This window comes from Brachycentrus maculatus, unplaced genomic scaffold, assembly GCF_059751285.1.
Source record: "Brachycentrus maculatus isolate JH-2025_06_01 unplaced genomic scaffold, ASM5975128v1 h1tg000188l, whole genome shotgun sequence".
NCBI lineage: Eukaryota > Metazoa > Arthropoda > Insecta > Trichoptera > Brachycentridae > Brachycentrus > Brachycentrus maculatus.
Genome location: NW_028280939.1, coordinates 233,923 through 258,920, shown reverse-complemented (window position 1 = coordinate 258,920; position 24,998 = coordinate 233,923). Strand labels below are relative to the sequence as shown.

The 24,998-nt window shown below is 30.4% G+C and overlaps 2 protein-coding genes across 2 annotated transcripts in view; one reads left to right on the top strand and one right to left on the bottom strand.

The window, feature by feature from the left end:
• The window catches only part of LOC148307809 (RNA helicase aquarius), a 120,952-nt gene that overhangs the window by 19,692 nt on the left and 76,262 nt on the right, over nucleotides 1–24,998 (bottom strand). The window contains exons 7-9 of the mRNA XM_088262781.1: nucleotides 1,811–1,924; nucleotides 1,363–1,466; nucleotides 847–958 (exon numbers count right to left, since the gene is read on the bottom strand). Coding sequence (XP_088118907.1) covers nucleotides 847–958; nucleotides 1,363–1,466; nucleotides 1,811–1,924 — 330 coding nt within the window. The remainder of the gene's footprint in view (nucleotides 1–846; nucleotides 959–1,362; nucleotides 1,467–1,810; nucleotides 1,925–24,998) is intronic.
• LOC148307811 (G protein-coupled receptor Mth2-like) overlaps nucleotides 16,507–24,998 on the top strand; it is a 56,165-nt gene continuing 47,673 nt past the window's right edge. Inside the window, exons 1-2 of the mRNA XM_088262754.1 lie at nucleotides 16,507–16,521; nucleotides 17,460–17,700. The gene's annotated coding sequence lies outside the window, so the exon portion shown is untranslated. The remainder of the gene's footprint in view (nucleotides 16,522–17,459; nucleotides 17,701–24,998) is intronic.

Genomic DNA, 24,998 nt, shown 5'->3' with positions numbered 1-24,998 from the left:
ATTTTGACACACTCAAAAAAAAAACATAAATATATGAAATGGAAAACCGCTTATTGTGATTGCAATATTGGTATCTCAGATGAAGAAAATATGGAAATTTGGATATTTACAGGACTCGCGGCCCGTCGTAGGCTGGTTTGCAATGCCCAACTAAGTGATCACTTTATACAAGTGTAACATTCACCATTCTACCCATGATTGACAACCACACTACTCAAATTTTGATAGTTACATTTATCCTTCAATTGACATCTGCTTTCACATGCGATTCTTGAGTATTTTTTTTATTTTACTAAGTAGACGTTTATGAAATATTTGTAAGATTCTTCCCAGTAAATACCCAGACTTGAAATATTCTTCATCTATGTTAAAATATCAGCATAAAAAAAAAATTACCGCTAATTTGGCAAAACCCATTGCAAACAATGATTTGATCACACTTAAAATATTGCAAATAATGTTATCATAATCAATCAGTATCAAAACTCTCCTCTACGATTCCGTATTGAAATTAAACTTCAGCTATTGTTATCGATTCTGGTGGCCTTTACATTAATACAAAAGAGGAAGATTCTCGGGAAATTACCATAATATGTAGTTGAATTAAGTATTTTGGGTATTTGTTTTATATTTCACATGCATTTCATTGTCTTTTTTTCCCCTTACTTGCAGCCAAGCCATAAATATAGTAAAAAAATAATATTTTCATTAATTGATTCGGCAGTCGCTTTGTGGTAATATCTAAAAGCCGTACGGTGTTTGGAAATAATGTGAAATGCATCGAGCAATTGTGGTATTGCCAAGTAAAATCTAAATTAAAAATGGAAAAAATATGTTGAACATTACCAGTAGTTCTCTGAGGAATTCCTGATCCAGGCGATGCCATTCTGCCTCGTGTTCAGATCCTGGTAATGGGACCAAGTTCAGATGAGTAGCGATCGCTCGAAGCTTTTCAACACTAAAATACAAAGGTTATTTAATTTTTTGTTTAACAATTATTTCCTTCAAAGACTTGTCTTTTGTCCCATGAACAGAGGATATCAAATTGTGAATACCATTTTCCACACATGATTGATACGGGCGCTTGTGCACTACCCGGAATTTTACTGTCCGGCAGTCTGGTTTTTCCAATAAAAGCGACTACGACAGTTTAGCGTGATCGAGTTCACACGCACCAAACGAGCTTATCGATCTGAAGAAAGACGGACAAAAGCACAAGCCAATCATTTGTTTTTTCATGTTAATTAGACTACTAAACACTGAAATTCCGTCTAGTGCACAAGCGCCCTATGTGTACTAATTATATTTAAAAAAGTAATATTGCAGTTCTTGTCACATTATTTTTACTATAAAAGTACCAACCTTAAGTTACCGAAATGCTTCTGAAGACTCTCCCTTGTATCAACACTGGCAACATTCGCAAGCGAAAACATTCTCAGGTCAGGAAACTTTGCAAATGCCGCTTTCTAAAGGGAAAAAATAATGAATCATAGAAGAAATATTGAAATGGATATGTTGGTAAAAATACAAATGTAGTGAGTCATATCAAACCTCGTCTCATCCACGTTGACGAATTTCAAAGAAAAATAAAACCTATATTGTTAAGTGTGGTTATTTTTTTTATTTATGAATTTAAATGACGCAGTGGAGCATATAAGGCAGCCACATTATTAAATAGCTGAGTTCCTAATTTGGAGCAGCGAAAAAAAAACATTATATGCTCATAACAATTGAATTAGTTACTGGGTCAAAGATTATTACACAGGAAATATTAGGTTATTTAGGTACCTGGGAATAATGGGTAACTAACCTGAAGAGATGTTATCCTGGAGTAGTGGTCCAGAGTCATGTCACGATCTGTGAGGGGGTCTCCGCTCTCATCGCTAATCTCAAACCGGGCATAGAACTTCAACATCTCCAAAAGCTGGAAAAGAGAAAAAATAAATATACATTATCAAAACATTTAAAAAAAACATTAGCTGGCATAATAATAAATAATAATAAAAAACAGCTGCAATTTCTGCTAACTGCACTAAATTATCATCTCCATTTGATAAAAATTTTCAAGACCTTCTTAACAAACTAAGAATGGGTGTTTTTTACGCCTGCGGACCGCTGGTGACGGGATTTGATAATTATGTTCATATAGTTAAGACCTTAACAAAGATGTTGGTACATAATATTCATATAAAAACATTAAATATGTAATTCCTTCTTTTCTGACTTTGAAATGAGGCCGGCGCAGAAGGTAAAAATACCCTTCCCGTCCTTAAGCATCAATCAACCGAATGGGTAAAAATACCTTTCCAATCCGTATTGTGTTAAAACCACTAATAAAATAAAATTCTGATATTTGAACAATAGATTGTTAACAACATATTTCATCGTATTTTTCCATGAGTTTATAAAAAAGTAAAAATAAAAACATAATAAGATGCTTGAAGGTCATTAAAAATTTTGTCAAATGGAGAGAATATCTCACAGCAGTAAACAGACAAAAACATTTTATTAAATCCTAGATAATAACAAATCCATTTTTAGTTTGTGACATAAAAAATATCGTACTTCAAAAAAATTCATTATATTACTAAAAATAAAATATGCTGCTTGTTATGAGGAGCCGTCGCAGAAGCTTTGAGAAGCCCCAGGGCTAAGAGTTTGGCACTGTTCCGTGTCTGTCTGATATGCCGGTTATATATGATATGTGGAGGCAACTGTGTACCAGCCTACTTCGGGTTGGAATTGGATCTAGCTGAATTAACCACCCTTATCTTTGGGTTATTATCCAAAAAGTAGGTGAAAAATCCTCAGGTTTTTTTTCATAAGATGTCTCGATAACAGTACTTATTTACAATGTACCAGACAATTTTTCAAACAATATACCTATTTATGACCCTTTGCAAGTGAGAGGTTCTCAGCAGAGTATTGAATGTATTGTCAATCGACATAATCTCAACATATTCTGCATACATTGAAAAAATAGTTAGCCAGTGATATTGACCTCAAAATGCTTAACGTGCCGTATGACATATTCGTATCTGTAGGGTGAGTAGAAACAATTTGACGTATCACAAACATTTCTGTGGTTGCTGGTATACTTTTTTTGTACATGAACGTATGGGATACGACTTGTTGCGTTCGGGCTATAATATAGTAGACGTATTACGTACGTTCGTATGGGTAGGGCGGTTAACTAACTACTAATCCCTTTCACTGCCTACACTGAAGTACTTCTAGAAATTTAGTGGTGGTTTTACAAACTTGTATTTATTTAGATTGGTGGTGGGATAAAATTATGTTTCACATTTTCTATAATTTTCGCAACTTAGTTAATTAAATAAAATTGCTTTTTAAGAGAGGTCTGTCAGGAAGCCTAGATGCTTCTGTATCAGATATGGGAATGCGGTTGGGACAGCTTTAAATGAATAAAGGGTTCCCATTGTGTAATTATGAGATATGAAGATACATATATAGAGCTTGATGCGATGAAAATTCCCTTATATTTTTTAATATTCCCAACATTAACCGATTGTTTATCGGGTATAAATATCTCTATACAGAGGTAAAGATTTTTTTATAATATGTAATGAATACGTATTTCACTCAGGGGTCATTTTGGACATTAAAAAATATTATAACGCAATCACAATGTACTCGCTAATCGACATGAATATTATTACTTTTAATTGCTGTTATCAATGTATCCTCTTATGAATATTTTAAGAATAATCTTTCATTCACATAAAAAATAATAAAATATATCAAAGATGCTCTTTAATGGCATAAGTGCAGAGGTTACCCATTAATTTGGAGCATGTATATTTTTTATAGGTGGCACTGAAGCAACCTAGCTCGCCGTATGCATTACTTTATTTATTGATTTGGCGTTTAATTTGTAGAACTCCATTTTTATTTATGTATTAATTTTAAATCAAACACAGATTTTTTGAGTTTACTAAGTTGTATTTTATTAACAAAAACACATACAAAAATTAATATTGTGACAGTTGTTTCGCCTAGTTATAGCATTTTGAAACGAGTGTCTAAAAATCTGTGTTTGATTTAAATTAATACATAAAGTATACATTACTATTTACTTAGTATGGGATGCTTGGGTGTGAAAAAACACAAAATAGGATGGCTCAAATTTCAGGAGATCGATTTAAAGGAACATTTTTTTAAATCCTTTATATGCCTTCTTTAAGAGGATATTTGCAAATACAGAATTCATTCACCGGGCGACCACCAGAGAGGTCTGTTCACACACAATTTTTCTAAAGGATGTATGTTTGATTTTTTTTTGTTTTTTAGAATATATATAGGGAAAAATATTTTTATACATTTTTTAACTCCTCACCTTTCAATAACTCTTTTTATTTCAAAACCAAATTTGCTCGATATTTTGCAAACTTTTAAAAGCTATAAACATATAAATTAACTCAATATTTTGGAAAAATTGTTGTACCATATCAATTAACAAAAAAATGTGCGTAAAAAATCTGTATTTATGAAGACGGTAATATGATATGGTGTTTGTTTTGTAATAACGAAACATATGTTGAGAACTCATTTAATTGAATTAGATTATACACTTTTTTCAAACACTTTTAAAATAAATCTATTATTTATATATATATATATATATATATATATATATATATATATATATATATATATATATATATATATATATATATATATATATATATATATCATGTGCATATTTTTCAGACCATATTTATATATTATTAATTTTTTAAATATCATCTTTTTGATATCCTATCAAATCGGTGTTATGTTGTTATTGCTTAGATTATTTATAAAAGAGACAGATTTAAGTTCCTTTTTCATTTAGAACATGATCGCTAGCTTTTTACTTTTTTACTTTGTCATCTTTTTTATGTTTAAGTTTCAATTAAAAAAAATAAAATAAAAAATTGCTCACTGAGAGTCAAGTATTTTTTTTTTTTTTGTATTTAATTTAAGTTTTTTGTATTTTGTATTAACTAATTATACTTACTTAGAAACCTATACCCTTATACCCTGTACTATGACTATTTATTTTGTATACCCACACACAGGCCATGCCTTTGTGGGATCTTTTTTTGTATTTATTTTTATTTTTTATAAATATTTTTTGTTTTTGAATTTATGTAATGCAAAAGAATTTTAAATAAAGAAAAAAAAATGTTAAACGAGTAATTTTATTTTATATTTTTATATTTTTAATGATTGTAATAATTTTACATAATTTATATAGCGCCATTTTCGTACAGTACTACTCAAGGGCGCTTCTTTTAAACTAATAATTGAATAAAATGACTGTAAATCTATATACATAAAAAAAGTAAGTTCGTTTGTTCAAAATCTTAAATCTCCCAAAAGTAATTCAACGGTTGGATTAAAAATTTGAGACAACATTGCATTCGAATACTCGCGTTTTTAAAATACATGAGTCAATAAAAACATTCTTTTAAACAGCTTTTTAGACCGCAATGGCAGTGCCATCTGTTGAAGGTAACAGCAACAAACGCAATACTTAAACGTTGCTCATAACAGACATCGTGCTTCTTGACAGCTGCAGTCACTTAGCATTTTCAATGTTTTCGATTGCTTTATTGTTTCATAGAGTTTTAATATGTTCACTGCTTCACAAGCATTGCAAAATCTGACATGTTAAAAATATGTATGTGAATACTGAGCCAAAACAACGCGTGGCCGAGTACAGCTATTTATAAATATTGTCTAAATTTAAAAAAATGTCAACCTTATGAAGTAGACAAGATTTCACTAATTCATTATTAATGACTTTTTGGGCACCAGAACCTTGTCTGACATTTTTAATGGCGTTTTATTACCTCCATCCGGCCCATGCCGGGGTGACGTCATTTTAAAAACAAAAAAACGTATTCAATAGAGTCCAACACCAGGCGATTTTATTTATAAGACCTCCTTTGTCTTAACAACTATTTTAAAATAAAAACGGCAATTAAAACAATGAAGTTTTACGCGATTGACAAATGGAAAATAAATCATGTTATATAAAATGGAGAAAAAAATAATGGTTTTAAATTCATTAACCTTCCCCTCCCGGTGACATGTATTTACTACAACTCGACTTTTCAAATGAATCAATATAAAATATAATAGATACGGGCTCACAATTATTGTATTCCTCCGTAATATGTATTACGTGAAAGTATTATAATATAAAATTATTCATTTGCAGCGACTGAAATAAATAATTTCTGAAAAAATCGGGAATAAAATCACCAATCCACAAACGTTTCTGTGTGTGCGCGCGTGGCGTGCTTTGTAAGTATACGCGTAAGTAATTGATGTAAGTATTGTGCAGATCATCTTACGCGACGGTCGTGTCACTACGCCAGCTATAACGGCCACTTATGATGTATTTTTTTCTCGTTTTCAGGTAATTATCCGAGCTAACATTACAAAATTATTACATTTCAACATCAACTTTGGTCAATAGAAGCAACATTTATGAATATTCACATTTTTCCCGTTTTTAAACGACATTTTCATATGGTGTACAAAATACATATCAACGGAAGTTTTTTAGCACCGTGAGGGAAGAGTTATTTTTTTTTTACAAATTTTAAAATATTTATTGTTTCATATTCACTTTGTGGTAAGAAATGATTAAATTATAAATAAAACACTTGTTTTTACTCACTCGTGTGGTAAAAAACAAGTGTTTTATTAATTTATAACTTGTTTTTTACCACTTACCACAGAGCGAATGCCAAAACAATAAATAACGTAAGTTTTTTTTTTATTTATAATTTATACTTATTTTTATCTAACTTACCATTGTACACTTTTGATAAAGCGTCTCAAAAAATATATTATATACACATTTAAAAAGGCCAGTAATTGGCAATTTGAAAATTTGATACTTATATCACTACTTTAATGCATAAAATACAATGTAAGAATATAATTTCATAACATTAAAATATTTCCAATAATGATGTATAATAATCGTTCTCGGGGATTGTTAACTTTCGTGTAAAAATAAATACGATTTTATCTTTTATTTAATGTGCTAGCAAAGGTCATCACACACAGCGACACAAGTAGATACTTAGTTTGACGGATTCAATAACACAACAATGTATTAAAATATTATATTTTCTCAATAATTAACTCATAAATAAGGGTTGCCGATGAGAGACCCCTAAGTACGGTAAAACCTCGATATAAAGGACCTCTATTTAACAAACTTTGGATATAACGGACAAAAATCCGGTCAAAAGTAAAAATTAAAAAAAAACGTCCTGTCAATATTATACATGCCTTATTATATATATATATATATATATATATATATATATATATATATATATATATATATATATATATATATATATATATATATATATATATATATATATATATATATATATATATATATATATATTTATATGTAATAAAATAACTAGGTACCTACCTATAAAATTTAATAAATTCCCTAAATATAGTACAAATCTACCACCAGATGTCGCATGCGTCGCACTGAATAAACAAAAGACATCATATAGAAAAATATTATATTGTGAACTGTCAGAATCAGATAGATAGAAAAATATTGTAAAGATTAATTAAGAATAAACTTTTACTGTCGTTTCTTTCATTACAAAGCAACACATTGTTTATTTTATTATTATACACCCACTTTACATATTATTTACACCCAATTTACAAAGAAAAATATTACCACGTTATATATATATATATATATATATATATATATATATATATATATATATATATATATATATATATATATATATATATATATATATATATATATATATATATATATATATATATATATATATATGTATATATATATATATATATATACATATATATATATATATATGTATATATATATATATATATATATATATATATATATATATATATATATATATATATATATATATATATATATATATATATATTATATAACTTGTCCACCTCCGTAATGTAATGGTCAGTACGCTAGGCTACCATGCTGGAGGTCCCGGTTTCGATTCCCAAGAGGATCAAAATAAATATAAGTGATTTTTCAGTCTAATATTTATTTAATATGACCCTGGACTGGACCTGAAGGCTGATCAACTTTCTTTCGTGCATTTAACGATCAAGATAACACTGTTTCTATACGATATACTATAATATTATAGTATATGTTCTGGCCTAGAAATATGGATACGAGATATCACGCGGATTACGCCCTTTAGTGATTAGCTTGATATTTTACTACGGCAATTTTTCTAACATCGTATTGTAATTTCGGTGAAAGGTTTTCCTTTTTAAAAGGAAAAAAGTATACTGATCATTTCGTTATCAGCGATTTACCTTAAGGCCCAGCATTCGTTAAGTCGCAACTTATTTTTTTCTAAATCCAGGTAACATCTTACGTTCCTAATCGATTTTTTTCTGAAAACACCGTTTTTGCATTTCAAAATTAAGTTTTACTTCGAAATAATTATATGGTTTTGAATAGAAAAGAGTCATTGAAAGTTAAAAATATACATATTTATAAAAATATTTTATCTATATATATTTTCTGTATGTTTTTTATCCAATATACTTTCAATCATTTGCATTTTTATTTATATCTATGAATATAGCAATACTATTTGAAATACTTTCAATACAACTTTTCCATATGGAGCAACGCTCAATGAAATAGTACATCATATTATTATTTTATTATTAAATGTCCGCCTCCGTAGTGTAATGGTCAGCACTCTCAGCTACCGTTCTGGAGGTTCCAGGTTCGATTTCCAAGGGGGGTAAAATAAATATTAGTGATTTTTTCACTGTAATATTTATTCAAAATTACCTTGGACTGGTACCTGAAGCGGAAGGCTGATCACCTTTCTTTCATGTATAAACGATCAAGATAACACTGCGTTTATATGACAGTGCCCCATTTGGGTGCGGATAAGGGTTTTATTATATATATTATTAAATTGTATACTGCTCAAATACATGGTAAAACATTCATTCTTCATCTTCAAACCCTTATTCGCAATCAATGGTGCGTAGGGCACTGCATCATATAAACGCAGTGTTACCTTGATCGCTAACACATGTGATCACAAAGGTGATCAGCCCTCCGTTCCAGGGTAATATTGAATAAATATTAGAGTGTAGAATCACTTATATTTATTTGATCCCCCTGGGCATCGAACCCCCAGTACGGTAGCCGAGATTGCTGACCATTGCACTACGGGAGACAGAAAGCTTTAAAGCTTTTAGCCTGACTAAAATACCCGCTATTAAACTCAAATATGAAATTACTATTAAAACCACATTAATATGGCATTTCAAACTACTTAGTGTATTTTGCCAGTTGAAACTTTATAATATGCATCATTTCGTCAAAATTGCATATTTTTGAGTTAACGATTTTTGCCAGTACACCCACGATATCATAACTTTTTTTTACAAAAATGAACCAAAAACATCTTGTACCCGCAATACTTGGATCGAATCCTGATAGAAGACAAAAACTACTAAGTGTGAATAATCAAATCAGTTGTGAATTTTAGCAATGACTCTAATGGGTAGAATTGGTGAATGTTACACGTGTGTAAAGTGATCACTTAAACCAGCCTATGACGGTCGTCAGCCCCGTAAATGCCCAGACTTCCATATTTTTCTTCATCTTTAATGAGATGTCAAAAATAATATGAAAATAACTCCTGTAATTGGAGATAATCCAGATTTTGTGAACAAGTATTTGGACACACTCAAAATGTTGTAAATAAATTATCTGGTCAAATTATAAGCTTAATAATAAAAATGAAAATGGTATTTTCTGGCGTTTCTCATGTGTGTGATTATAATCCAAGGTTTGGACCTCACATACTAATATAAGAGTTTCTGCTTAATAAAAAAGCTTCTTTACATCTCACCAATAGATGTCTCTAGTGAAGTTCTAGTGATTCAAGAACAAGGTTTCCAAATTGGTTCATATATATATATATAGAACTTCCAAGAATTTTAGTGATGTGGTTGTCAATAATAGGTAGAATTGGTGAATGTTACACGTGTGTAAAGTGATCACTTAAACCAGCCTATGACGGTCGTCAGCCCCGTAAATGCCCAGACTTCCATATTTTTCTTCATCTTTGATGAGATTTCAAAAATAATATGACTCTAATTCCTATTCAAAGGACGTGACCAAAAATGGAGTCGCTAGTAGCTACTAGCTACAAGACACTGATGGAATATCATCATTAATATCGACTCGCGAATCTGAAATTGGTTGTAAATTAATTCGGTTCTGTGATTTGTGTCACAGTCTTAATCGAATTCACCTTCTAGCAAGCATCAAGATCAAAAACATTACAAATTTGGCGCAAATCGAATAAATTAACGTTAAATTACATTAAAAACTAGGTTAATTATTACCGTGGCAAATTATATATTGAAAAAAAATTATAAATAATTTAACTAAATTTATAATTACTAGGAATTTACTTTTTTAGACGTAATAAAAATGCATGTATAATCGAGGCAATGTCAAGGTGATTTGGTTTTCAATTACACAGAACTCCTACTTTACACGGTAGTTACATACAACGCAGAGGTGGGCTGCAGAGGGCTCGGAGGGGCTCGCGCGAGCCCCTTATTAAATTTGACTTGGGCCGGCGAGCCCTTGTTAAATTAAAAGAAATCAATATTCTCTGATTAAATCAGTAATCTACCATAAAAAATAAGTATTATCTTTATTTTGTCGTTTGATGTGTATATTGAGTATTTTTAATTATTATGTATTTTGGATAGTGGATTGTAAACAAAATGATACACCCCCCCCGTCTCCCCTTCTCCTTTCCCCCTCCACACGCGAGCCCCTTGTTAAAAAATTGAGAGTCCACCCCTGGTACAACGCGATACCGTGTAGAAAAACTATACAAAAATAATAATAAAAATATGGTGGATGAGTTTCTTTTGTTAAAAAATCGATTCAGGATTTCAAAAACTAAAATTTATTGCATTTGTTTTTTGGATATTACAATATAATATAATGATTAAAGAAAACACTTCGTTTTTTACCATTTGAGTTTTATTATAGACTACATGTTTCAGAAGTTAAACTTCCATCATTCAGGTCTGTATAATAACTAAAATATAAAATATAAAATTGTTCTATAAATAAGGAGAGGGGAAAGTAAGGGGAAGGGGTTAGTCAAGGAACGGAGTTTGAAAACAAAGGAAAAATGGAAAGCAATGGCGAAGACTTTTGAAACAATATATTATTTAATAAATAATTATTAGAATTCAGGTTTTTTTGTATTTCTAAATTTTCAAGATAATTCATAATTGAAAATTTAGAAATACAAAAAAAACCTGAATTTTAATAATAATTTATTAAATAATATATTGTTTCAAAATTCTTCGCCATTGCTTTCCATTTTTCCTTTGTTTTCAAACTCCGTTCCTTGACTAACCCCTTCCCCTTACTTTCCCCTCTCCTTATTTATAGAACAATTTTATATTTTATATTTTAGTTATTATACAGACCTGAATGGTGGAAGTTTAACTTCTGAAACATGTAGTCTATAATAAAACTTAAGTGGTAAAAAACGAAGTGTTTTCTTTAATCATTGTAACATGTCTTACCACAAAGTTAATGCCGAAACAAAAAATAAAATAACAATATAATATAATTACAAGTACAAAAGTATCCTATTATATTAATACAAAAAAGATACCACAAAGGCATGGCCTGTGTGCGGGTATACATTTTATTTTAGGTTATAACAAAGGGTACTGGAAAGAATACAATAGATATCAAAATTATAAATACATGAAAAGTGCTCTTATAAACTACAAATATTTGATTTTAACAGAAAAAAAATGAAAATGAAAAAAGTTTACAGTAAGTACTAAAATATTTAATTTTAAAAGAAGATCCGATGCTTAGATCCGTTTTTTTAAAGCAATAATTCAAGCAAAACTTTAAATCGAAACAAATTTACATAATCATATGTGTAGTCTTTGTGGAAAAAAATAGAAGGAATGAAAAATTAGTGTTAAAGTCTCAATTTTATTTAAAAATCAATATTACGCATACCTCTCTGCAAATAGTATTGAGCAGTAAGTAAATTATAAGCTAGAGTCTAGCTGCTAGACAATAGTTTTTTTTTATTTTTACGACTAGTTTAGTAAGCTTGAGATGCTTACATCTACGGGTTTGAATAATTTGAACAAGCGTTTTATTTATAATTTAATCACGTGTTACCACAAAGTGAATGCCGAAAACTAAATAACATACGAGTAGTAAGTACATGAGGGGATTACAAATTACTGTTACTCAATGTCAACAATAATTTTGGATACTTTATAAAGCGCCATTTTCGTCAAATACTACCTCAAGGGCGTTTATGAAGACGTGGATAATGATGTGATAATGATAGATATAAAAAACGTCGTCAAACTGTCTCTGAGCGTCGAAATTAATGTTCATTTTTTACTTTTTTTGACCGTGTTAATTCGAAATCGTGTATTTTGGGAGTAAAGACCTCCAAAAAGATGGAATTCTACTGAAATGACATATGAACATTTTGAGTGTGTCAAATACTTGGTCACAAACTGGATTATCTTTAATTAGATTTTTTATTATTTTTTTATGTTACACGTGTGTAAATTGATACCTTAAACCAGCCTATGACACCTTAAGCCCCGTAAATGGCCAGACTTCCATATTCTTCTTCATCTGTGTTGAGATGTCAAAAATAATAAGAACTTACATAATAAGATCTAACAAAGAGATTGATGCATAATATTCATGTAAAAAAAAAAAATATTCCCTTATTTTTTGACTTTGAAATGGGAGCCAGTGCAGAAGGTAAAAATACCCTTCCCGTCCTGAAGCGTCACTCAACAGAAAGGGTAATTAAAAATGTGATTGATTTACGAGTATAAAATAAGAAATAACAATGAGTTATAATTTGGTAAGAGTAATGACATAAATACGAGATGGTTGTCACGCACCGCGGCTACAATTCAATGTCAAAATTTTGTTTAAAAATATCGAATTATGTAAAGATAAAACTAATCAACGTATGTTGTCGCCTCATGTATTCTGCTCTTATAATTTATCCGCGCCTAACGGAGCATATTAATTACTGTTAAATAATAGATATTGTGACGAAGTTTTATGTCTAAATACGAAATCAGCATCGCAAGATTGGTCCTGATGTCCAGATGTTCCGTGTCTGTCTGCTGTGCTGGTCAGGGTTGTGGGCATCTGTGTACCGGCCAGCGTCGGGTCGGAATCGGGTCTAGCTGACTAATTGAACTAAACACTAATTCCTTTCACTGCCTACACTGGGGTACTTTTTTGGTGATGGACTTACAATATTTATTTAGATTGACAGTGACAGGTATATTAAAAGCTTTTAAATGTAAATTCACAGTAAAATTGGGATACAATTTTATATTGTTTCACATTTTCAATAAATTTCGCAACTAAGTTTTTAAAAAATTGCTTTGCAAGAGCAGATCTGTCATGAAGCCTAGATGCTTATGTATCAGATCTGGGCATGCGGTGGGACAGCTTTCAATGGTCCTGGTGACCGCGAATAATGAGAGAACTGAGAAAAAAGTATTTTTATGCCTTCCTTCTTCATTTTTTTTTACCACCTTCTAATAAACTTTTTAAAACAGAATGTAGCGGATTAAACAAGACTAATTAATTTTGCGGTGACTATTTGTGAGATGTTAATTCCCTAATTTTGTGTAAATTTAAAAATTTGCTCAGATTATTTATTGAAGAGACAGATGTAAACCTTTTTTTCTTGTAGTACACGCTTGCTAACTTTACTTTTTCATCTTTATGTTTTTAAGTTTTTAATTTTATTTAAAAAAAATAATTGTTTTCACATGGTCAAGTATTTTTTGTATTTTCTATTAACACTATTATTCTAGTTCTACTTATAATACATATACCCTTATACCCTTTACTATGACTAAATTATATTGTATACCCACACACAGACCATGCCTTTGCGGGATCTTTTTTTGTATTCATATTTATATATATTTTTTGGATTTGAATTTATGTTATGTAATGCAAAAGAATTTAAAATAAAGAGAGAGAAAAACACCAACATTTAAAAAAAAAACAAAACAATAAAATATATCTGCGAGTTTATATTTATAGAGAGTATATGTGTCGCCTACTTTCAAAATCCGCCAGATCTAATTTTATAAGATTTTAAAGTAAATACTCTATCGGAATGCCAATTGTGGGTTTTATTGGTTAAAATATGTATATACTTGAAAACCCTGCTAAAAAATACTTAAAAACAGCGTTGTATATTGTATGTTCCGTTATATTCATGGAACTTGCATTCTGGCCCATATTGGCCAATCAGAGAGCGGGGATAGGTCAAAAATTAAGGTGACGTCATTATCGGTTGTGTCTCGTGTTTTATTTGATACTGAATAATTTTCTAAAAAAAAATGGAAAAATTCTCTATTTCGTGATATTTTATCTAAAGACAGACAAATCTTTTAAACATAAATCGCTCACTCCTTTCAAGAACGTCATAAATCAAAATCGTCAATTTTCAGTTGTGCATGTTTTCGGAATGCCCAGAAAATGTTCCATATCCCAGCAAAAGAGGCATATTTTTAACTTAATATTTACCCGCTACAGGGCAGAAAATGTTGTTTTTGCATTTTGAAGAAAATGTGTTGTTTAATTATTTTTATAAATAAATTAAATATTTTTCAAATGTAGAAAAAACCTTCAGGTTTTACCTAAAAAGATCTGTTGCACAGTAAAAAGTTCAATAAGTGGCTTGATATTTATTTTTAATACATTGTGTTATATTTTTAAACTTTAAAATCGTTCTCCTGAAAAATCAAGTATTTTGATTTATGACGTTCTTGAAAGGAGTGAGCGAAATGTTACCCGGAGAATTTTGCATTTTTTGTAAAATCGACTTGCATGGATCTGACGGATTTTGAAAGTAGGTGACACATATATATTTAGAGTCATAATTTGGATCGGTATTAGATGGAATAAGGGTAAGATAAGAAAGGTATGAAAAATACATCACGAATACCCAATTCAAAATGTGCAAAGGTGTGTAAAGGTAGAGAACTCCTAACCACTGTCAAAAGACGAAAAGCCACATACATTGGCCATATATTCCGTGGAGAAAAATATGCCCTTCTTTTGGGACTCTGTTTTTTTTTTCATAAATGGCAGTTCTATTTTATCCTTATTTCTAGTAATACTCATGACGATTTTTGTTTAAAACTATTTCACCCTTAAAATACTTTGGTAATATATATCGTTAAAAAATGTGTGCATAAATTTGGGTTACGATTGGCGGAAATCGATGCCGCAGCGCCATTTTATCACACGAATATTTACCCAAATACTAGTTCAACTACGCCGCCTGCATAAAAGATAATAAACTGATAAGAAATGAACATCGATTCCATAGAGAAATAACGTTTTAAATACGCAAAATAGATCAATTCTATTCGGAAAAAAAAATTGATTAAAAAAAAACAGTTACTCTAATTTCCTGACGACACGGATAAACTAAATCCAAATCACAAAAAATAAAAAAAGTTAATTTAATGTTTTCTATTTAACAAACCGGTGCCTTAGGGTGGTGACTGACCGGAGCCATTTAGTCGTAACGTAACACGTTACGATAAGAGCATTCGTATAGTCAGTACAGCGAGCCGAGCGCTCCATCCATAGTTTCGGATGCTCGGTGATGCTCGCCGCGAGCGATGTTACGACGTTACGTTACGACGAAACGCTCCGGTCAGTCACCACCCTTAGGATTAAAAAATAGACTAAATAATCGTCATAATCGATTGCACGTACCAGTCCCATCCCCAATTTTCAAGATGTGAAACCCCGTGTGTACATTTTTTCAGTTATTCAGCCGTAGATCTCTGCCATATGTGTTTTCAGTAAATCTTATATGCATAAAATGATGTTACATTATATATAAATATATATATATATATATATATATATATATATATATATATATATATATATATATATATATATATATATATATATATATATATATAAAATATAAATACACATATGTATTTATGTATGTGCGTATATGATACTTATTTTATAGTTACATTTAAGGTAACAATAATTTTTACTGTCCACTTTTTAATATGATTTAATTAATGTAGATCGAATAATTATCAATTATTGTTTTTCTTCTTCTATATTCCGTTACATCATTTATTTATAGTTATTGCAGTGTATTTTGTTTGTTAGAGGTAAAATCACTCGCAAACGAGTAAAGGCTAAAAAAGTAAGGATGCTCATTTTGTTCCTAGTTAAAGATTTCAGGGCAGGAGGCCGATGCTGAAACTAACAGCCTAAGCAGACGAGCGATTGGAATACCGTGTACGAGTTCAGTCGCGGCCGTGTCGGTTCCAAGTCCCAGTTGGTCGTGTGTCAGTGCAAGAAGAGCCAGGGGGGGTCGACTCGTAAACGTCAGATTGTTCAAAAAACGACCAGAAATGACGAGACACACTAATACACTAACAAAAACACCAAAACGGGAATGAAAAATATGAGATACCAACAAGTTGTTCAAATATTTCAAATAAATATACACAAACTATAGTTATAGACAATTATCGATAGAAAAATAGAAATCCTTATATGAAGAACTTGATAATATTGAGTATTATGCCAAAGTTAAAGTTAAATTTTGCGTATGAAAGTGTAGTTTTTCTTACTTGACACAACGCTCCCTTGAACTTCTGCAGCACCCCCCAAATGCAAAAAAATTAAAAACGCCTAGCCAGACTTCCAAAACGCCCACAAAGGGGCACTGGCACCCCCGTTAAGAAACATAACTTCAGGAAGTGGTGGGCACTCCTTCCGCCCTTTTAAAATATTGTATTTTCTAGAATTTTAAATATAATATAGTAATTTGAAAATTCTATCGTTTTTGTTTTTGTTGAAAAGCCTTATATTTATACATAGTTTGAGATAATAATTTCAAAAAAAGTTACCATTACCATTTACCATTGTAAGGCTGAGTTGAGTAACCATTATTAATCGCCTGAACTCTTTTTATAAATGTCGCGTTTTAGCCGTGACCTTTCTATTTTTGTTTACACTGAAATAAATAAATTTAGATAGTGAAATATATTAATATTATAATTTTGAAAATATGTAATACAACAAATTTCAATATAAATACCATTTAACCTGAAAAATGAATGATAAATATTTCGGCGGCTGGATTTAATATTCAACCGCGGCGAAGTCACGCCCAGCCGGGAGCTTAGTACTTCTAGCCGTTTACGTCACTTCCGGCCGCTGGCGAATATCACTTCCAGCCATAAAAAATCGAGGCAGTTGGCGGTCTTTATATAAATTAGTTAGTCTGTGGAAGAGCGGTATTCGCGGCAGGACGCGCTCAGTACAGCCGGTTCTCGACCAGACTCGAAAAAACTCGTTGTTTACATGACTTATTTTCGCTTTCCCCGTTATTTTTAACGACTCGAATGCAATTCCCGAGTCACTCTCGCAGTTCAACTCGGTAACCGCGCGGAGGCTGTGTGATAAGACTGTTTATCTGGGAGTTTCGCCGCCACCTTTACAAGTCGCGCTTGTAAACAATCGCCGAAGCGAAGGTGAGATAATGTTGTTATTGCGGTGTCAATTGTCGCCGACATGAGGAATAATCTGTTCACGCTCAAACACTTTTCAGGCGCCAGAAATGTGTTATTATTTTTCCATATTATTCGCAGATATAACGAGCATGTTCGTCTTATGTTATCTCCGAATTTGCCGGCGAATGTATGAAGAAATTATCTTTTTTTAAAACATAAATTACACAAATTGTACTATGTACCGAGATACATAAACTTTTCAAATAAAAAAATGTTTAAACCATCCTTCGGCAACGAATTTACCACATTCAACAATATTTTTTTATTAATATTTAAACTTTTTTCTTTAATTAACTTATATTTCACTAATATAAACTATTATTTACACTAAAATTACAACATATATATAAATATATTAACATCTCCTTACAGTAAACAAAACATTTATTTTTGAATTCTTTCAGACTCTTTTCATTCTTCATACTCAGGCATCTCATCATACATTTTCAAACCCATATACATTAAACAATTTTGTGACTCAGTTTTTTTCAACAATGGCAGTCTTATTTTATCCTTATTTCTAGTAATATGTTCATGAAAATTTTTGTTTTACATTATTTTATCTTTATAATATTTGGATAATTTAATGTTTAATAATTTATATATAAATATCAGCATATTTAATTTTAGTCTATTTTTTATAGATAACCAGTTGAGTTCTTCTCTCATTTTTTCTTTATTATTATATATATATTTCTTAATATTTGATAATAATAATAAATTTAGATAATTTATATAGCGCCATTTTCGTAAAATACTATCTCAAGGGATGTGACACCTATGCATCTTCTTCTTTTTTATCATTATTTACATAGGTGCAACATGTTTCATAATAAATTATAGATGTTTAAGCAAATTAATAAAATCATAAAATTAAAATCATACTTTAAAAAAATACTAATAAATTCAAGCAACGTCGTATACAGGCTTTTACATATATAGCACATTGTTTTTATTTTAAAACATATTAAATACATAAGTCACATATATAATATTCCAAGTCAGTAATAAGCATTATTTACTCATTTTGAGATTGGTGTTAATAAGACTGAAAACAAATAAGACTGTTTGAAAAAAAATATAAAAATATAAACAAAACTAACTCAGTGCTTAATGTAAAATGTAAAACAATAAACGGGTGTGGTAAATAGGCATATAAAACAAGTAAGGTAAAACGCATGTTGAAAGGAAACAAATGAGAAAATATAACTAATCACTAACACAAATGTCATTCCAAAAAGTATGTTTTCAGTTTATTTTGGATCCCTGACTGGGTTCTATTTTATATATCGATCACTCCTTTCAAGAACGTCATAAATCAAAAAACTTGATTTTTAGGGAAAAGGTTTTTAAAGTTCAAAAATATAATACAGTGTATTAAAAATAAATATCAAGCCACTTATTGAACATTTTACTGTGCAACTGATCTTTTTAGATAAAACCTGAAGGTTTTTTCTCCATTTGAAAAATATTTGGTGTATTTAAAAAAAATATTAAACAATACCTTTTCTTCAAAATGCAAAAACAACATTTTCTGCCCTGCAGCGGGTAAATATTAAGTTAAAAATATGCCTCTTTTGCTGGGATATAGTAAATATTATGGGTATTCCGAAAACATGAACAACTGAAAATTAACGATTTTTGATATTTGACGTTGTTGAAAGGAGTGAGCGATATGTCAGGCAGCTGGGTATATGCAATATATTGCAAGGACCTTACTCCAAACATAGTTGTGTTTATCGGCTCCACGTGTATTTTATTATGTCCTCGCGTATTATGATGATGAATTTCTCTGTTAAAAATCGGTATGGTGTTGCTATGAGTCGTTTTAAACATTATTTGAAGCATTTTAATCCCAATAACATTGTAAGTATTCTGCAGGCACATTATCTCGAATATAATATAATGAGAGTTCAGTCTCATTTACTAAGCAACAAAAGTGATTAGTTTATCGACAGAAATACAAAAATAAACTAAGAACGATAAGTTCAAAGTAATAACTGTTTTCAGACTTGACGACAAAATTATCTAATTATTTTACAAAACTTGATAAAAGCGTTTACTTCAATATTGTAACAGTCGGTTTTGAAATAAATTACATATACAGACATATTTCAAAACTCTTGTAACTTCGTAAGAAAATATTAAGTGGGTATGTTATGTGCTACTCTATGTAATACTCTTATCGCGTTCCAGTTGATAGCAATAATGCCATAAATTTTATCTGCAATTTTATCGTTTGTATTTCTTTTGATATCAATGAATGACAATAAAAAAAATACATAAAATGTTTTTTTTTTAAATAGGCACCTTTAAAAAAAATAGTACAAAAATGGTTCAATCTGCTCGGCTGTCCAAACTTAAAGCACAGTAAGGGACATTTTTTTGTAGTACGTTTTTTTTGCATTTTTTTGGACTAAGTAGAATCTTAGTCCAAAAATGCAAAAAAAAACGTACTACAAAAAATGTCCCTTACTGTGTTTTGAGTTTGGACAGCCGTGCTACTGAACTAACTAATCAACCAACCATCACGCAGCTTCCCAGCTGGGGTAGGCAGATATAATAGAACGCCACACCAATCTGTCTTTGCAAACAATCTTCGCGTCTTCCACATTCATGCATCTCCTCAGACGTTTATTCCAACTCCTGACCTGACCACTTTCAAGTGTTTGAAATACTTGATAATACCAAGTTTTCCTCGGTCTGCCTCTGCTTCTTTTACCAACCACATTTGCCTCATACATTTTTTTTACTATTCTTGCTTCACTCATTCGATTCACGTGCCAAAACCATCTCAACACACATCCCTTAATTTTTTCGATAATTTTTTTCTCAGACTTGCATTCTTCACTAATACCATCCAAACATCTATCATGCAACGTTTTGCCGCAAATAAGCCAAGAGAACGCATTTCTACTGCATTCAGTTTGCTTTCATACTTCTTTTCACAACTTCATACATACAAATGTCTCGTTTTCCTACTAAGGCTAGGCAAAATGTCTTTTTTTCCAAATGAATTTTGTATGCATACTAAGTACATTTACATCTTAATATTTATATCATTCGTTAATAGATCGATTTCAATCGCTGTTACGGTATCAATCTGTATTGAATTTTATCGCTACACGATTGTTGCGCGGTATGATCGATAATCCTGAAATTATCCGGAGCATTGGTCTGTATGTTACCGATAGACCTATGACAGCGTCGGCATAGATTGTTTCACATTCTTATACACAGGACCAACCTGCCGATGGTTGTGCCTGTAGGAAGAGCTACCGCTATGCTGAACAATATTACGTTGGATATTGATCTGTTCCATGTGTCTGAAGGAGTATTCCGAAACGGGATTCTTCTACATCTTTAACAAGAGTCTTCTTATATTATTTATTGATTCGGCATTAACTTTGTGGAATGACATGATTATTTTAATAAAAATTAAACACTTGAACACAGTTTTAAACACAGTTTTAATTTGTACCAGAAGATGAAAGCAATTGTCGTTTTCGAAACTAGTCGTAAATAAAAATAAAACTCAATTGAGTGGATTATTCTAGTGTTTTATTTTTATTAAAAGAGTCTTCTTGCTTACTTTTTAATTTATATTTTTAAAGTATACGCCTTAAATATTTGTTTGTAATGCATAATATATATATATTAATTTTTTTAATAAATTGAATTGAATTGAGTAGTATTATTTTCTGCTCGAAATATATCGAAGCGCGACGATCGCCGGATGAAAACAACAACGGCTCACGTGTTCGGAAAAATGTCATTTATATATTTTAGCAACGTACGAGTTTGACATTTTATACATAGCGCCCAGTGCGGGGGCTATTTATAAATGCCCAGATAGATTTCCACTATATCGAGGAACAAACTAATGGGACGTGTTCCACTTAGTGACGTTAAATAAAATGTGATTCATAGATGAAAGAAAAAATGTACAAAAGTCAGTATACACATCGCTCAATCCTTTCAACAACGTCATATATCAAAAAACAGTTAAAAAAAATATTTTAAAATTTATTACAATTAAATATCAAGCCACTTTTTACTGTGCAACATACCTTTTTAGGTAAAACCTACATGTTTTTTCTCCATTTGAAAAATATTAAGTTTATTTAAAAAAAAATAATTAATCCTTCCCGTTATCTTTTCCAGAGTCAAGTCACACTTTAATTAAATCATATTAAGATCTATATTAATTAAATCCTTTTAAAATGTGGACAGTAAAAATTATTGTTACCTTAAATGTACATGTATATATAAAATGTATATATATATATATATATATATATATATATATATATATATATATATATATATATATATATATATATATAATATATATATATATATATATATATATATATATATATATATATATATATATATATATATATATATATATATATATATATATATATATATATATATATATATATGTATATTTATATATATATATATATATATATATATATATATATATATATATATATATATATATATATATATATATATATATATATATATCGCTCACTTCTTTCAAGAACGTCATAAATCAAAAAACTTGATTTTTCAGGAGAACGGTTTAAAAGTTTAAAAATATAATACAATGTATTAAAAATAAATATCAAGCGACATATTGAAATTTTTACTGTGCTACAGATCTTTTTAGGTAAAACCTGAAGGTTTTTTCTCCATTTGAAAAATATTTCGTACTTTTCTTCAAAATGCAAAAATAACACTTTGTGCCTCTAGCGGGTAAATATTAAGTTAAAATTATGCCTCTTTTGCTGGGATATAACAACATTCTAAAAAGATCGCGAATTAATACAGTATAGCTACAGTCTAAGCGTCTAAACATTTTCTGGGCATTCCTAAAACATGCACAACTGAAAATTGACGATTTTTGATTTATGACGTTCTTGAAAGGAGTGAACGATATATATGTGTGTGTGTGTATATATATATGTGTATATATATACATATATATATATATATATATATATATATATATATATATATATATATATATATATATATATATATATATATATATATATATATATATATATATATATATATATATATATATATATATATATATATATATATATATATATAAACAACATTCTAAAAAGATCGCGAATTAACATAGTACAGTATAGCTACAGTCTAAGCGTCTAAACAAAGGCCTCAATTCCTGCTTATTACGCCATGATATATGGATAGTACCTGCATCTTCCATAATCACACTGCAGTCTCGCGAACGCCCGCAGTAACATGCACAACATACTGTGGAGGTCGGCCAACAGACATCTGCAACCCTCCGAGCGTCCCATATCCGTAAGGATGCAATAAACTTTATCTCGCAATATTCCCGCCATCTCGCCGCACTCAACCTCAACTCAACTATCCCGTCAATATTGCATAATTTATACCAGTTTTTCTCTATACACGGTGGTGCAAAACTAATCACTTGATCGCAAAATGTTATAATTTTTGCAAATGGCGTCGTACTTCAATCGTATTTGAATCGTAGTTCATAAGGAACTGTCACGAGAGGTGGTATCATACATGATAAAATTAGTGAAGGACATTAGTAACATAAACACTGGAACTGGGGAACTTCTAGAAAATTTGGTGATGGACTTACAGCCTTGTATTATTTAGATTGGCAGTGACAGGTATATTGAAAGCTTTTAAATGTAAATTCATAGTAAAATCGGGATACAATTTTATGTTGTTTCACATTTTCAATAAATTTCGCAACTTAGTTTTAAAAAAAATTGCTTAGCAAGAGCAGATCTGTCAGGAAGCCTAGATGCTTCTGTATCACATCTGGGCATGAGGTGGGACAGCTTTCAATAATAAATAATTAGTAACATAAACCAAAGTAGGACACAAAATGCCGAACCCTCTTCTAGTGGAACGGAAGGTCTGCTAATGACAGTCAACAGTCCGCCTTCTCCTGAGGAGTGCAACGTGGTTTCCTCCCAGCAATGAGCAAATGCTGAGAAGTTCCTGATTGGCCCACACTAGATTATCCCTCCTGTTCCCAACACAGATTCAAATAAAAACATATTTAATTAGCTGGAAGAAAAAAAAATCCACTAAATGATCTATAAACCTTGTACATAATAAGCAAGGTAAATAATAAACGCAATTCCCATTAAAAAAATCGTATTTGACATTTTGCTCACTCCTTTCAAGAACGTCATAAATCAAAAAACTTGATTTTTCAGGAGAACTTTTTTAAAGTTTTAAAATATAATACAATGTATTAAAATAAATATAAAGCCACTTATTGAACTTTTAACTGTGTAACAGATCTTTTTAGGTAAAACCTGAAGATTTTTTCTCCATTTTAAAAATATTTAGCATAGTTAAAAAATTTATTAAACAATACCTTTTCTTCAAAATGGAAAAACAACACTTTCTGCCCTGTAGCGGGTAAACATTATGTTAAAAATGTGCCTCTTTTGCTATGATATAGTACATTTTCTGGGCATTCCGAAAACATGCAGAACTGAAAATTGACGATTTTTGATTTATGACGTTCTTGAAAGGAGTGAGCGATTTGTGAACTAGACAGCTGCGGTATACAAACAGATTAATAAGACGGCCACAAATATGTATCAATACTGGCGGCAATATTTTACGTATTTGAAAATGATGCTGAATCCATCCAAACACGTGTCACAATAGATTTGAATAAATAGTGGTAAATTACTAAGTAAAACTAAAATTAAGAATGGATAGATTTTACCGCAAAGTGACTGCCAAATCAATAAATGAAAATAAAATACATAACACAATTTTCTTTGCGATTTCTTACATTATTACAGATTTAAAATATTTTCCACATTGATCTTTACACATAACTGTAAAATTCATTAATGTATGTACATATTGTACATCCATTTGTATGTTGACAATCCAGCGATGCAACATTTTCACCCTTTTTAGATAAAAGTCCGCCTCCGTAGTGTAATGGTCAGCACGCTCGGCTGCCGTTCTGGAGGTCCCGGGTTCGATTCCCAGGGGGGGGTCAAATAAATATAAGTGATTTTTTCACTGTAATATTTATTCAATATGACCCTGGACTGATACCTGAAGCGGAGGGCTGATCACCTTTCCTTCATGTGTAAACGATCAAGATAACACTGCGTTTATATGAAGCAGTGCTTTATGCACCATTAGGGTGCGGGTAAGGGTTTTATTTATATATATTTTAGATACAAGTGTTATAG